The following is a 16,058-nucleotide window of genomic DNA, read 5'->3' on the forward strand; positions in this document are numbered from 1 at the left end:
TGGATAAGCACCCAGAAGTCTGAGAGGCCATCTGAAGCTTATCCGAACCCTCAGAACCTCTCCGCTCTGCAAGAACAGCTCTCTCCCAAGATTTCCAGCACTTCCTGCTTCTGGTCAGCCCAGAAATACCTTGAGAATGTCCCTCTTGTGGTATTTCAGCACTCTTAGCTTCTGGAAGAAGCCAGGGTGCAAAGGTACCTGCAAAAGGGAAAAGTGATGAGAGAAAAAAAAAAAAGGAATAACAAATGAAGAAGTTATCCTGGAACCTCAAAGGGCTTGTGTGGAGCTGGGGATGAAGAGGTGGGTTTCCTAGGTTATCTGGACTGGCTGGCCCATCCCTAAGTATCCTCACATGGGAAATGTGTAGGCTTCACGCATGACATGTACTCCCTGTTGTATCCAGCTCCTACCTCCCGTCGGTACACCCAGACACTTACCATTTGTTTGCATAGAAGGTGCAAGATTTCAGCGAGCAAGACGCCGGCTCTTCCCACAGGAAGCAAAGGTTTGCTAAATTCTCTAGAATGAAAGAAAGAAAAACAGAGATTTTTTGGGTTTTTTTTTTCCTTTATAATGTGAATTATCAGAAGATTGTTTTATCCTCATCACACAGCCTGGATGCAAGGCAGGGGGTCGTGATCAAACTGAGGCAGGAAACCCCCTTTAACTTCTGCCAGGGATGAGGGATTTGATCTAGCTAATGCTGCTGATAAAACAGGCTTCATTTGGCTAATGACAAAGACTTTATCTTCATGTAACATCAGATCCACTCCTGTTCATGGAACACAGCCTTTGGGTAGCAGGACCCTTTCTGGGGCAAAGGCTCTTCTTAACCAACTACTCACAGAAAAAGGGAACCAGGCAACTGGCTTCTAGGTAAACTCCAGATGAATCTCCAAATATACGTAAGGACATGAACAAAACAAACTCCAGTCCTCACTGTGCTCTCAAATGACTCCAACTCTGCACCACTGGGGTGATTTTTAGCTCAGCTGAGAACTCCTATGAGAAGCTGAGCCTCTGCTGCCCATTGCCTGTTATTTACTGATGGGAACCACACTGTGAAAATGCTACTGCAAAGCCACACAGACAGCCCAGTCCGCCCAACACTGGAAAACACCCAGCACTGCTTACTGTATAAGTTCTCTCATAGAGAATCCTCCTTCTTTTAACATGGGGGTCACCAACTCAGCTAGGTACAACCAAATATGGGGTATATCTATGGCCATATCATCTGCCATCTCCAAGGTATCTGAAAAACTTGAGGAAAAAAAGAAAAGAAAAAAGACAAACATGAAAGGTAATTTAATTTGAGGCTCTGATTTGTACAAATCTGCACTTTGCAATTCCCTTTCCCTCCCCTCTTCTGTTGCGAAGGATTTATAAAGGTAACAACCCCCCTGTTGCTATCCAGGCTTATGGCCAGGATGAGTTTCTCAATAAGATAACATGGGGATCATGTGGGAAAGGCATTGCCTTCCCTAAAACCAGGAGATGAAGCCCAGAAAGCCCCATTTACAGTAATTCTTATATCCCAGGAACAAATCTAACCAGTAAACCTACTAAAGAGTAAACACTGCAAAGCTAAAAAGTGTTTTGGTCTGTAACAGCATCTAATAAATAGAGAGTCCTTAAAAATATCCAAACATTTACAGAAGGGGATTACTAACAACAACATCTAATCACAAGGTAGTTGGAAAACCATCTATATGTATGGAAATCAGAACAAGCAGAAAGTTCAATACACCAGGGAGAGGTTTTCATCCCAAACTGAAACAAAACTGCTCCCCAGCTCTGGATACAGTTCCCAGAATCACTCAAAACTCTTTTTTTCCAATGAAATGGCTGTAGGTGGCTTCACTTCCCAAGCCTGGTACGAGGCAGTAACTGTTCTGGATCTCCTACCAGTGCTCATCATGATTCATTCCTCCCTCAAACCCTCGACAATTCTGGGGTCGAGGTTTAGTGATGTTTTCTCTTGTGCTTCACACCCAGGCAGCGCCTCCTTTGCGTTGTTCTTTACATCCCTTGCTACTAATTCCACCTGGGTTTGTCTGAGCATTTCTGCCAGAAACTGGTTTCCTGCTGTGCCTGTCCCCACGCTCGCTCCGTGACCGCTCCTCATCCCACAACCCCTCATTACACACTCATTTGTCCTGCGTGAACACGCGTAGCGGCTTTGGGTGTTCTTCTCCTGTGCCTGCTGAACACCACTTGCCTTGTCATCACCTCCAGGAGCTGTTTCACTTTATGTCACACTCAGACCTCACGCCCCACAATTTCATCAAGATCCTACTTCTCTGTCATCACAGCCTCTTATCCACACTCCAGGAAACCCAGGAACAGCTTGAATCACAATCCGTGCTGGAAATGGATCGCTTCAAGTGAGCTGCTTGGACCATCAGCGACTGTGTGGCCACAGACCACTCTGCTCCCTGTGGATATGTATTTTTACTGCTGTTCCACATGGTTTTGAACTCAGGCTGCCTAAACTTTCCTGTGAGCTGCTGGACTGCATCACTGTGAAGTTCCCTGCCAGACATGGGTGCAGGGAGACCACCAGCAGTACCATGTGAGACACAGTTCAAATAAAAGCAGCAAGATGGGGCCAAACACCCAGAAGCTCAGTATCCAAAAGCCTTCTGTCATCTGCCCCTTTGCTGGCTGCTCTTCTGGGTTATCCTTGTTTTTATCATCCTGCTCTAAGCTGCCAGAAGGACTGAGTGATGCTGGGCACCGCCCTGGGAACACAGATCCTTGTACAACTGGACACCAGTTCCAGTTCAGGCTGAGAACACAAAACCAGAGAGTGGGAATGAACTAGTGGCTGAAACCTCAGATCTTTCAAGGAAGGCCTGACCCACATGGTACCACATCTGGTGCAGGTTCCCCTTCTCAAGCACACGTCTAACTCCTTAAAATATGGTTTTCCTCAGAAATTACACCATGTGGGTGGTGTTACCAGGAGGAGTGGCTGCAGCTTTGTGGATACTCAGGACTTCAGGCTACAGCTTCCATGCATTAGTGCCACGTGAAGATATTTTCATCTTCTCCCTCCTCTTTTCATCCTATTCAGCAATTTGCCAAGAGGCAAACACCAATACATCCATCACAAACCAGGAAGCTAAATATGCACTTTTAAATATACACCTAGTATTTGTGTGGAAATAAACACTTTCTGTAAATACAAAACTATTTACATTCACTAAAGCATCTGAAATACTTAAAAATCTATTACATTACTTATAAACACACCCAGGTGGAAATGCTCCTTCAAAAAAGGATGTGTGGAGAAGGCAGGGTACCCAAGCAAGGTGGGCAGTCACTCCTCTCCAAAGCACCGCTCGTTTGCACCGAAGGCTCAATTAAAAGACCCCTTTGTACAGGCAGAATACAAACCCCTTGAAGAAATCCTGCTTGCTCAGCTTTCCTGACTGCACCAACTGATGTAACAGCTGGCCCATGTGATCCCTGGTGATCTGACTCCTCTCGAGCGTCGACTCCACACCCACTCGCACGAAAACAGGCAGCAGGTTCTGGGCGCTCAGCTCCTCCACACACTGCACCGCTTCCTGTGCCAACGACAGCAGCGTCACTCACCTGCACTGCCCACCTCACACCATCAGGGCAGGACAATGTAGACAAGATAGAGGGGTGAGGATTTAGTGAAGCTGCCAGGGAAACATACAGAACCTCATCACAAGTCACCACCCAGATGGCAACTGAAGAATAATAATAATAAACAATAGCACTAATATTAATAATATTTATGCCACGCAGGGAACCTGTTTTAAAAGACAGGGTCACGCTCCTGGGTACAGTCTGGCTGCTCAGTGAAAGGACAGCAATTGTCTTCTGGATGCCAGCAAACTGCTTATTATTTCATCATTGTTTCACCAAGTATCAAGCCAAGTCAAAACGAAGACACCCGGTTTGATCCATCTATCTGAGCTGGCAGGGAAACAGCCCTGTCACACAATAGGTGGGGAGCATTTGGGGGAAAATTCCCTGTTTCCAAAGCTTTTCCTTTCCAGCATGTGTGCTTTGTAACCGAAGCAAACAAACCTCTCCTACATGGAGAGGGAGCTCTGTGGAGCTGGGGACATCCCAAATCAAAGTGTCTTTTGTTTGTTTGTTTTCCTCCAAGCCAAGACTGAATAATTCCTCCTGATAACTCGATATGAACCCAACCCAATCCATCGTAAGAACATTCCTCCTTCTGATTTTCACTGGAAGCCCGACGAAGTGCGAAAGCAGCAACTCTGCTTTCAGGGTGCCAAACCAGGAACTCCCCAGTGCTGCCACTGCAAACTTGGCAGGGTTTTTAACATTTCATTTCAGCAAAAGATCAAACCAATCAGCTCTGCAGCCAGCGTAGCGCTTCTTGCAAACTCCCTGGACAAGCTAAAAATCCATTTACAAGGGGAACAAAATTTCAACCTTTAACTAGGAAGTGATGACAGCTGCTCAGTAATTTTCAGTGTTTATTAAAAATACTCTGGAGCAGTTTGTTCAATATTTAGTATTGCTTTATCTGCCTCCAGATCAGAACAGCACACGCTTCGATAACCAAACGAAAACCTCAGTTTATTTTCCCACTAGCTTTTCCATTCCAAAATTGCTGTTATTATGGAGCTGCTCAGTGATTCATGACAGATACACATACATCTTGCTACTTCAAACACACGAGCTGGGCTATTTTCTAGCAGGGCAGAACACGAGTTTGGGAGATAACTCTCCTAAAAACGCTTGTGGAGCTGCTGCCACCCAAATTCTGACAGCCCCCACGGCTTCAGTTACCTCTGCGTGAGCTGGGTGCTTACAAAGACTGTTCCTGGAGAGAAACAGACCTTTCTGCTAAGCAAGGTTTTCATTCTGCTTACCTTAAAATCATTAATATGCAAGAACTCATCAATGATAGATTTGCATTTTCTCTCTATTTCCTCTTCTGATAGCGAAGGCTTTTCTTGTGCTGGAGCTGGGGGAGCTTCTGGCTTGGCTGGTAGAAATACAAGAAAACAACCCCACATTTGGAAAATTAACACTGTCTTGAGAGATTCTCAAAGGAGAAGTCACCAGATTAGGGTGCTTGGAATGAGGGCTGGCAACAACACAGTGCTAAAAAAAAATACTGGGCATGGTCTGTCCTAGAACCAAATCCCTGCTCTAGCCATGGGAATTGTTTGGAAAAGCTATGGTACAGCTTTGCTGTGCACTGAAGAAGCATTTCTGACGTTAATTTGGGGTCTTTGAGCCCAGAAACCAGCAGTGACAGGATACAAGCGGGCAACACAACACTGTGGAGTGGTGCAGTGCTGCTACCTGTGGCCGTTCCATTGGGATGAATCGAGGGAGGAGCCAATAAAGAGACAACACCAAGGTCCATAGGACTCAGCTGTCTTACAGACCTCCAAATCACAGCTTGACAGTGCGTCACTGCAGGCCAAATACTCACACTGCCACACAGAAACCTGTTGCTTTCCCTGAGAGATTTTCCCTTATGGCTTTTCCCACCTTCAGCAAGATTCCCGAGCACGGAAGAGCCGCTCACCAGTCTCCTTCGCTTTGCTCCTCTCCGCCTCCGTGCTGTTCCTGTCCATCTCCATGCCGCCTGTTAACTGCTTCACCGTCTCCAGCATCTCTCTCCGTTGCTCCTCCTGTGCCTGATTGTCAAGCAGCAGCTCCTTACTGCTGCTGCCCCGTAGGAAGGTGTTGGGACGGGAGAGGGAAGGTGGGAGAGGTTTGTCATTCTTCTCCCTGCCCGTGCTCCCGCGACTGCGGAACGAAACCACAGGTGTAGAAAGGTTACACTACGAGTAAGCTCTGCTTGTGATGCTAATGTCAGACAAGATACTGGACAGAGGAAGGGGGGAACCCCACAACTCAAACCCAGTGGGGTTGCTGTCTCAGCATTTTATAGCTGTAGCTACACAGAATAGAAATCAAAACAAACTCAAGTGTTGGAGACGCACAAACACCAACAGCCAGAGCGCTCAGGTGGAGCCAGAGCATCCTACAGCACACGTGGAGAAGCAGTGAAGTCTGTACAGCACCCAGCAGACATGTAGAACACTGAATTTTACCATGTAAAGGCACTGCTTTACTATGAAATGCTACAAGTAGTGTCATTTTAGCCATTTACTGAAAAACAGCTTCTGAAAAGGGAAGGCTACTGGCAGCAGGTGACAAGGATCCGTCCTATTAATTACTGTGTCAGTGAGTAAGACAGGGAGAACGGTACCAAAGTGGGACAATCTCCAAGTAAGCTGGAGTTTCAGGTGAAGGAGGGAAAATATCAGAGGGACAAGCCCAAGAAAACACTCTGGCACCTGGTGTGTACCAGCAGGAAGAGCCAGTGACACTCTAAATGAACTGTACATTTATAAACCCTGCCTGGAGTCAATAAATTATTAAGGGGTAACGTGTGTTTCATGCTACAGGCTGGAGTGGCTGCAGCCCTGGTGAAACTGGAGCGTGAGAGCACCGCTCAGCCTGACGCACGCATCGCAGGGCAGCCCTGGTCATGCCTTGGGAAGGCTCTGAAACAGCCACAGAGCTCTGAGAGCCCTGCTCAAGTTCTGCATGTTTTTCTGGACGAAGAACCCCACTGACCTGGCTGCATCCACGACCGTGGAGCCCAACCCACACTGCCAGATCTTAGTAACTTTTATCTAACGAGTTTTTAGCCTAGCAAATGTGTCCTCTGGATCAAGGGCAGTGGGGAAGAGGAAACTAAAGTGTTCACTGCAATGGCTTTAAAAATTAATACTGCCCATCTCTCTTGTGATATTATAAAAGATGCATGTGCTTTGAGGTAGTTTAAAGTACACAGGGAGGAAAAAAGACCCAGCCACTCCTGGAAATTCCAGGAAATTCTCTTCTTTCTGTGTGCTGGTAACTAGAGCAGCCAGGGAAAAGCACGGGTGTGGGGACAGCAGAAGGGACCATCACCGGCAGACCAGAGCTTACCTAGTTAAGGCCCTGCGAGAGTCTAACTCTGAGGATGCAGATGAGGCAGATACAGATGAGACTGGAGGCTGCAGTGCAGAAAATCTGTTCAAACTAGTGGCACTTGGTCGTAAGGAGTCTGGGGGATCGGAAAGACAACACAGAAGAGCGATGACAAGGTCAGTAGCTGCTGACTTGCTGGCATCACAAAATCCTTTAGGTAAGAGCTGGTTTCAAAGGGATGGAGAGGGAACTGCAGGGTAGGGGCTGGTCCTGCCCTGCTTTAACCCTGCTCCTCCAGCAGTCTCACACAAAGACCAGTGCTCCCACCTAAACCTGCTCTCAGCAAGACCAGCCAGTGGTGAGGCAGAGGGTGAGGACCCATCCCGACTTACCCATCTCGCTTGCCTTCGCTCCGCCGCTGCTGCCCTTTCCCCAGCTGCCCAACTGGGCTTTAGGCACAAGCTGAATCTTCTCATCTATTGTGGGCTGTAAAACACATCAAGACACACTGTTACAAGGGAAGACTGTAGGTTGTAATTATAAATGGGGTGTTCTTTTCACAATGATCCCTGCCTTGGGATACCAAAATGTGCTTTAACACACATTTGGGAGACTGAACCCTAGCCAAAGACAGAGGAAGCAAATAACAAGGGGCATCACCAACAGCCTCTTCCAAAGTACCAATGCAACATGTTCACAGGAGCTGCTTTTTGTCAGGAAGCTCAACAAGGAGGAAAATGCAAGGTGTGTCAGTAAGGGAAAGATACTTGTGATGACTAAACGGTTCTGCTGTTGCTCCACCTCCCAGTCATGGCTCTGGGGGGAACCTACACAGTAACAAACCCACTTCTGAGGGTGAGGACCAACAACAGGTTGCAGAACTTGGAGGGGAAAAAGTAGCATCTGACAAGAAGATCGATTTCACAGTGCTCAGCAGGTGAATTTATAGATGAGGGGCTGTGACCCCACAGATCTCTGTGCAGGGGCTCCTCTCTCCTCCAGACAGTGCAGCTCTTGCAGCGCTAGCTCTAGTTGTATGGCTCGTGCTAAGAGGAGTAGAAGGGACTTTTCCCAGATGAACAGACTTTTCCCAGACAAAAGCAGGCTGAATTCCTCCTGCCAATTAAGTTTTGGACTCTTTGTTTTATGACTTCCCCAAGGAACAAGCTGAGCTTCATCTGCAGAAGGGCTACAGGCGGTCCAGGTTTTGCTTTACAGCTCTCCACGCATCCAGGCAGAGTGTAAAAATTCAGGGAGACTGAAAGGGAATGCTGAGGAATCACCATGACCTACGCCAGAGCTCTCCTTGGCAAGAAATCCCAAAGCTGTTCCCAAGGTCATTAAAAAAGGAGAGAAACCTCCAGCCTTCCCTAACCCACGGCCTGAAATAAATGTCCCCAAACGACCATTTTAATGGTAACATAAGAGGAAGATGCTCATCTGGAGGGCAGAGTGAGAGTTTAACACGTTCTGAGGGATGCAACAGCACCACAGAAGTCCAGAAACACTGTATAAGTGGACATGGCTCTTCTCATGGTGCCTGAGCCTTTCCAACTCAGAGTGCTGCCATCTGTGACACACCAGGAACGGATTTTTCAAATGGAACCTGTCATCCTCATCCTCCTAAGCAGCATCACAACAGGCAGCAAAGGATTTCCACCTCTCCTGTGTCCCAGACAGCTGTAGCAACCACGTACGGCGCTCCATCACCACCACACACAATACCCCAACTCACATCCCCCTGTCATCATTTAATAAAATGCAGCTTATCCAGCTAAGAGGACTTCTGGGTCACTAAAAGGACACTATGAGCTGGAGACAAAGCACACACATACTCCTTTCCCTTCAAACAAGCAAAAGAGGAACACTGAGAAGACAGGGGTCTTCCATTGTGCTTTACTTCTGCACAGTACTAACTCTGGGGATTTGCAATGTCCCCAAACCCCCCAACTTAGGGCCTGTAAACACCACGATGGTCTTTCCTAGGCAGACACAGGAGGGTAAGACCTTGGCATTCCTGTTCCTCTGAACGACTCTTACGCTGGCACCTACCTTGGTGATTTTAAGGAACTTGGTGGGGTCCAGCACTCTGCTGTTCTTCGCCCCCTGCACGGTGTTCCAGCCGCCTTCGTCGACCCGCTGGACACCTGCCAGATGACAAACACAACCACCTTTAGCTCAGCCTCACCACTCCAGCCACACCCCAGGAGAACACAGGCACCTGTCTCCAAGTCCAGCAGGAGGAGAAGATGACAAGGGGACATTTTTGCTAAGCCCAAGCACAATGCTGTGTGGAAATAGTGACTTCTGGAGTGCTTCTTCAGACTAAAACGACACAACCAGCTGGCCCAGCTTTATTATTACAAAACAGCTGTGACAAAAGGCCTTGCTGCTTCCAAGGGCTGGTTTTGGTAGCAGTTCCTGTGTGCTCTCCACAGCTGCACACACCGTGTGCTCACAAGCTCACAGAAGGCCCAGACCACACACCTTTGCTAACCCAAAGAACTCAGACGCTCCCATGTTCCTTCCCTTCTCCTGGTGTCAGTTTTAGGACAAGGACAAAATATATGTGTAATTTCTTTATGCTCCAACTTCCCAGCACTATCTGTGACAACCCCTAAAGAACCCCAGAGATAACTTTCTCCTCACCATGCTCTGTCCCAGTCTTCATGTTCCCAGTCCCTGCAAACTCTTGCTCAGGCAGTGCCAGCCTCAAGGGCTGGCCAAGCCCCCTTCTCACACAGAGTTAACACCCCACTACTTTACCAGCTAAGGACAATGTGGTTAAGTCTTGAAATTAAGATGTTATTCTCTTGAAATCAGATTCTGCTGTATGTGAGGATGGATGGTGAGTCTGCACGTAGGAACTGGCTGTGAAATGAGTGAAATGAGCACCCAGCTCAGGTTTTACTTTACCTGGTCTCCTCTTCTCTTTGGTCATGAGTTGTTGGACCTTCCTCTGTTCCTCTTGTTCTTCAATCTTGGCTTCTTTATGAATCTGTTCGATGGTCTTCGGGCCCTGGTCTGCTCTCCGCGACACCCAGTTGCACTAGGAAAGAAACAAGTAGCACAGAGATACTTGGGGGAGCATCCTAAACAGGGGGTTTCCAACACCAGGAGTGAGGCCTGATCCTCCCACCCTTGTGCTGTCTCAGGAGGGCTGCTCCCTGAGCAGGGAAGGTTTGGCAGAGAGGGGTCAGAGTTATCCCAGGACCACGTGTCAAAGCTGTGTACTCTGGTACAGCACAGTCTGCCCTGGGTGTTTCAGGGGAGGAAGGAGCTGTGGTGAACCTGGATGAACTGGAGACATTTTAACCCCTAGCATCCAGCACACTCCCAGCTTTCCTGCTTTCCTAGGTTCAGAAGAAAGAGAAGGACTAGAGGAAGGCTGCTGTCACTCTCTATCAGTTTACCACTGACACCAGTCCTTGGAGCCCCTCCTCCAAGCTTGAGGAGAAAAACCCAACGAAGCCCAGAAAATAAAGAAGCAAGTGCATTTGGTCTGGAGACAGTGCTCTGCCACTCCAGGGACCGTGATGGCTGAGACAGGAACCCTGCAGAGAGAGGTGGAGCTGTCTCTCCACAAAACATTTCCACTGCTTGATGTGTCTGTTCAGCCATGCACTGCACAGATCCCTCTATCCCACAACAGCTAGGCTGTCTCCTCATCTTCTTACAGCCTCATCCCAACTTTTGGGGTAATCATCCTGGTGTACCCTGCAGTCAATACAGTGACTTCAGCTGCCACAAAACACCAAGCCAGCTTCAAACCAGCTCTGAGGCAGGAGTAAAACCCACTCAGGACTTGACTGCTGTCCCGTGGCTGAAGCTGTGCCTCTATCAGCACCTATGAGGGGGAAATTACAGGTGCTGGGGAAGCTGGTGCAGCCTGTGGTCACACCTTCAACCCCGGGGTGCAGAGACACCCATCACCATTCAAGACTGGTGTTAACCCCTCAGCTATGTTGAAGGCCATTGCTGGGTCACACTGGGGGCACGTCCCTGGCTGCACCTGTCTGCACCAGGTTATTCATTTCTGGACCTGCCATCATCACGTTCAGGCAGAGCACGGATGAGGTTTGGTTCTGTCTGCACTAGATGGCCAGCAAACAACTAGCAATGCAGGCCAAGGACCAGCTTTGGGTGAAACCTGCCCCAACAACGACCCCTTACGGTTCCTACAGCCTCAGGCACAGGGTAAAACCACCCACCAACTCTCCCCTGAGAAGAGCTGAGGTGTATCTGCTGCAGGGAGGCCGGAGCAGCAGCGTGAGAAGCCAGGTGGGCACATGTCCAACAGCAACCAGACCCAAAACACCCGACCCCAGCAGCCTGCCTGAGCCCCGACCCCAGCCTGCCTTAAGGCAAACTGGGAGAGATTCCTTGTCTTTACCCAGGCAGCATTCTGGGGTACAGGGCGCAGCATCCTCCCACTGCTACCCACCACCCTGCCTCTCCTGCGATGCCTCTCCCTGCCCAGAGCTGGAAGGGGACACACTCTTTCACTCACTGGAGTTGGTACCTACCAGCCGCAGGTCTATTACATCCTGAAGCATGAACCGAATCCTCGAGGAGGTTTTCCTCTCTTTCACAATCTTCTCCATCTGATTAAAGTACTGGTCCATGCGAGGCTACGCAAGAGAAACAGCAGCATGTTGGAAAGGAGAACACATTCTGGGGAGTCAGCAGGTTCTGCACCACAGCATTTCTGTGCCAGAAATGTGGCTGGGGACCCAGAGCTGCTCCCTGGGGCAGCAAGTGCCGGGTCTCGTACGCTCCCCAGGCTGGATTTCAGTCTGTGAGCACCTCCTTCAATTAGTGCACACTTTCTCTGTGTTTTAAATTACTTAAATAATTTACACCTTTGTGTGTACATAATAAACTCAACATCCATTAGCAAACCCACCAGAACAAGGTGGTTTTCTCTCATGGTACAGCTAAGCTGCTCCGCTGGCTATCTGCCACTGAAAAGGGAGTCCTGCTCTATCTCTGAGCTCCTCCTGTTTGTATCAGCACATGTGCTCATCTCATCCCAAGAAAAACCTCACTGAGGAACTAGAAGAGGCACAAAACTAACCCTGCCCCCATCACTGCCATGCTTTTGCCTCCCTGAACAGGCTCAGCTGGGGTCAGGCAAACGAAGTGGGGATGGAAATGCTGCTTCTCTTGGTGAGAAGCTGTTCAGTGGGCTTTGCTGTATCATGAAACCCCACACGCTCCTTTTCACTCAAAGAGTTGGGATGTGATGGAATCTAAAGCAACTTGGACTAAGACATGAAATGGTATCGTTAAGAGAAAACTTCAGTAGTCTAAACCCAGCTTGCCAGGCTCTAAAACCCCTTTTTGCCCCAAATCAACACTCTGGCTGTTCTAAACAACAAGTTTCAGGGCAGTTTTATAAAATGTTTTGTAGTCCCTTTGCTAAAAACCAGCTAAACCCTCTTCCTTGTACTTCAAACAAGCAAGAAAAGCCCTATTAAAATCTGATGCTGGCCTTGCTGTGGAAAGTTTCAGCTCTGAGAGCAAATGTTTCCAAAGTGAGGAAAGACAGGGAAAATATTTAACATGGACTTGGGCCAGAAAGTTTAATTACAGCTATCACTAACACTTCAGCTCCAGTAAAAAACACATAGTAAAACATCTGCCCCATTACCAAAAGGTAAATAAAGGATTCTCACTGGATCTTGAGAGAAACAACAAAGCCCTAAGAGAGGACAGGGAGCAGCTTCTCCTAAAGGGTGACATGACATCTGCATTTCCCTGCTGCGTGCACACCCCGCGGTGCCACGGCCAGCACACCAAAACCTTGGCTATTACAGGGTTTCCATGCTCACAAAGACCAAAACAGCATCCAGGACTCATCCAGCATGACCTCAGCTACCGCTCAGACAGCGGAGCTCGTTCTCTTCCCAAAGCACGTGGAGAAACTGAGTCCCCAGTTGTGGCACTTCCAAACCCGCATCGAGAGCGCACACGCCGTTGCGTTACGAGCGCACAGCGTTTAGCCTGAGGGATTAGTGCTGAGCTACGCTGGTCAACGCTCCCAAAAACATCTGGAAAGCTGGATATGATCCTCTGTGATCCCCACAGCCCAGCAGCACTGTGAGGGAACTCCCTTCCCCAGGCAGCTGAAAATCATTTGCTCAGTTTGCTGCCAGAGTCCGAGCGATTCCTGACAAACCCCTTTTCACCCCACGCCTGGCTCCCGCGCAGGAGAAGCAGAGGGTCTGTGCCAAGAGAAGCTCATGGAGTGCGTAATGCTCTGTGCTACAGATACGTGTTTGTTGGGAAAAATACTCAGGAGGAGGACCTGCAGTGTCAAACAGCTGCTTCGTGCCAGCGTGGCTGGAGGTGACGACGACACAAAGGCACCCACCAAGGTTCATGTGGGGGTTTGGGACAGTTAATGAGGGTTATTTGCTTTGGATTTAACCTGACACATTCAGTGGTGGGTTTTGTTGGTATTATAACCCTTCAGTGGTGAAGAGAGGACTCCTTAGAAACTACTGGGAAAAGGCAAATTCTATTTGGAAGAAGAAAGCCCACAGGGTATGGGGAGCACTCTCAATATTTGCTTAGGTGAAACATATGGCAACAAGTAGCAACAGCAGAACCCCACTGAAAATGATACAGAATCGACTAGAAAGGGGCAGAGAGGAGGGAGCAGGGCCAGGCAGTGACAAAACATCCACAAAGAGTGGTGATTTTCACATGCTGTAGAGAAATTCCCAAAGAAAAAAACAGAGAAGTGCTCAAATGAAAACACCCCACGCCCATTTTTCCATCCCTGCCCTGGAAGCCTCAGCACTCACTCCCAGCCCTGCCCTACCTTTGCCTTCTCAAAGTCCAGGTCCTTGCCAATGGTAGTTAGCAGGCGGCAAAGGCACTCGAGGGACTCCTCGTCGTGGTTTTTCAGCAGCTTTACCACGCAGTCATGCATGATGGCTTCTGTCAGCATTTTCAGCTTGAAAAGCTCACCAATGAATTTTATATTCCCGATGGATCTCCGTCGGGCTTTGTCCTTGGCCTCTTCCAGCTCGTCGTGGAGCCGCGTCTTCTCCTCTGGCTGTAAAACACAAGAACAGCTCTAAAAAAACCCCAGCAAACCCCATGTTCAGAGCACAGAACTCTTCAAAAGATCCAGTTTTACATTTATACTTGCTGTTGTCCCTCTCTTTCTCCTAAAACCCAAAAGGAGGAGGGTATAAAAACCCATTAATCAAGGCAAATATTGATTATTACACTCAGCCAGAGACAGAATGAAACTCTCCACTCCAAAACTTCCCCCAAACCAACTCCCATCTCCTAAAGAGAATGTTTCAGCAGGAGCAGGGGAAACCCCCCACTTACAGTGGTAGCAGCTTCGAGTTCCTTCTGCTTCTTTTCAAAGACGTCATCGTCAGCCTTGTCCTTTTCAAACTCCTTCTGGCAGCGATTTAACAGCAACTTGCGGAAATTTACTGTGCTCCCAGGTTTGTCTGCCATGGGCACCTTCAGCTGGAGGAGAAGGAAGAAAAACAGCAGGAATTCAGCAAAAACTCCATTCCAGCAAGGTTGCCTTGAGTAGGTTTTATTATGAGCTTCACATTCAGCACTGCTGGTGTGTGAGGCTGTGACAGTGAAGCATCGCGTCACGATTTCCAGCGGAGTTTTACATTTCATATGTAAAGTCACACTCCAAACTTGGCTGGCACCACCTCTGCCCACAGATGTATTGTCTTTCCATTCCCAGGATCCTTTAAAAAAGACACTCTGCTTTAGAAACACTCCTGGTGTGTGCTGAAGGGTTTTGAAGGGGTGCTCCTTCGTTGTGTGTCGTGATAGATCGGGGAGAGAAGAGGGTTATTTTTGTCCTGAATTCACCACTGGAAACCAGCTGTTCCCAGTCCAGCTCTGCACCCTGGAAGGGGAGAGAAGCTGAGCTTTCCAAGGAACAACTGCCAGGCAGAGTGATGAGTCCTCAACCCCAAACACTGCCACGCTCCAAGCAAAGCCCTCTGCCCACAGGCCCAGCCAACAAATAGAGAAGAAACCCACCACGTGAACCATAGAATCATAGAATGGTCTGGGTTGGAAGGGACCCCACGGATCATAGAGCTCCAACCCCCCTGCCACAGGCAGGGCCACCAACCTCCAGGCCTGGAGCTACACAAGGTTGCCCAGGGCCCCATCCAACCTGGCCTTGAACACCTCCAGGGACGGGGAATCCACTACCTCTCTGGGCAGCCTGGTCCAGCCCCTCACCACTCTCTCTGTAAAAAACTTCCCCCTAATATCTAATCTAAACCTTCCCTCCTTCAGCTTTAGTCCATTCCCCCTTGTCCTGCCATTATCTGCTCTTTTAAAAAGTTGAATCCCCTCCTGAAGCTCCCTTCAGGGACTGGGAGGCTGCAATGAGGTCCCCCCGCAGCCTTCTCTTCTCCAGGCTGAACAAGCCCAGCTCCCTCAGCCCTGTGAGTAACAATTGTTATTCACATTTGACTGTTTAACTCTGCTCTTGCCACGTTTACACTGCTGCCCATCAGTCCATGGGAGCGACGTGCAGGCCATTCCCCCCTGCAGAGGAGTTCCCCACTTGGCTTCGGTGGCTCTTACCGTCACGAGACACCTGCACATGTTGGCATAGGCCACCGAGAAGCTGGGCTCGTCGATGGCCTTCTCGAAGACCAGGTCGATGACTCCCTTCAGCCTCTCTTCTGTATCTACCGTCAGGTCTGTCACTTGCTTCATGAGCTGATTGAACATCTGAGGCGTCAGCTTGTTCAAGATGCTTCGTACCTTGCGGAACAGCTCCTGAAGGACGGGAAAACACCAAGTTTAGGCACAAATCAAACAGGCAGCTTGCAGGAATGAGCTAGGATGTCTCCTGAAAGGGGAACAGAGATGTCCTGTAGCAACTTTCTAGGAATTTGAGTTACACAGACACGTGTCTGGACACAGTCCAGCTCCAATCCTAACTTAGCAACTGGATGTCAATGACTTTTGGAAACTCCCAAATGCTTTTTTCAAGCACCAGAGGTGCAAAGCCCTTGCTGCCACCCAACTGAAATGCTCTTCTTGTATCAACCCAGCCACGAGATATAAATTCACAGGGAGTGGCATCTTCT

General features: G+C 48.8%; 1 protein-coding gene across 2 annotated transcripts in view; it reads right to left on the reverse strand.

Annotated features, from left to right (window-relative positions):
• The window catches only part of EIF4G3 (eukaryotic translation initiation factor 4 gamma 3), a 54,861-nt gene that overhangs the window by 7,452 nt on the left and 31,351 nt on the right, over positions 1–16,058 (reverse strand). For both annotated transcript variants that reach the window (XM_084274710.1, XM_084274709.1), the window contains exons 12-24: positions 15,547–15,744; positions 14,302–14,448; positions 13,781–14,017; positions 11,478–11,582; positions 9,868–10,000; positions 9,004–9,098; positions 7,344–7,437; positions 6,970–7,087; positions 5,552–5,775; positions 4,884–4,999; positions 3,400–3,572; positions 1,135–1,260; positions 438–519 (exon numbers count right to left, since the gene is read on the reverse strand). In XM_084274710.1, the coding sequence (XP_084130836.1) occupies positions 438–519; positions 1,135–1,260; positions 3,400–3,572; positions 4,884–4,999; positions 5,552–5,775; positions 6,970–7,087; positions 7,344–7,437; positions 9,004–9,098; positions 9,868–10,000; positions 11,478–11,582; positions 13,781–14,017; positions 14,302–14,448; positions 15,547–15,744 (1,848 nt within the window). The remainder of the gene's footprint in view (positions 1–437; positions 520–1,134; positions 1,261–3,399; positions 3,573–4,883; positions 5,000–5,551; positions 5,776–6,969; positions 7,088–7,343; positions 7,438–9,003; positions 9,099–9,867; positions 10,001–11,477; positions 11,583–13,780; positions 14,018–14,301; positions 14,449–15,546; positions 15,745–16,058) is intronic.

The sequence above is a fragment of the Gallinula chloropus genome, assembly GCF_964237585.1.
Source record: "Gallinula chloropus genome assembly, chromosome: 23".
Lineage (NCBI taxonomy): Eukaryota > Metazoa > Chordata > Aves > Gruiformes > Rallidae > Gallinula > Gallinula chloropus.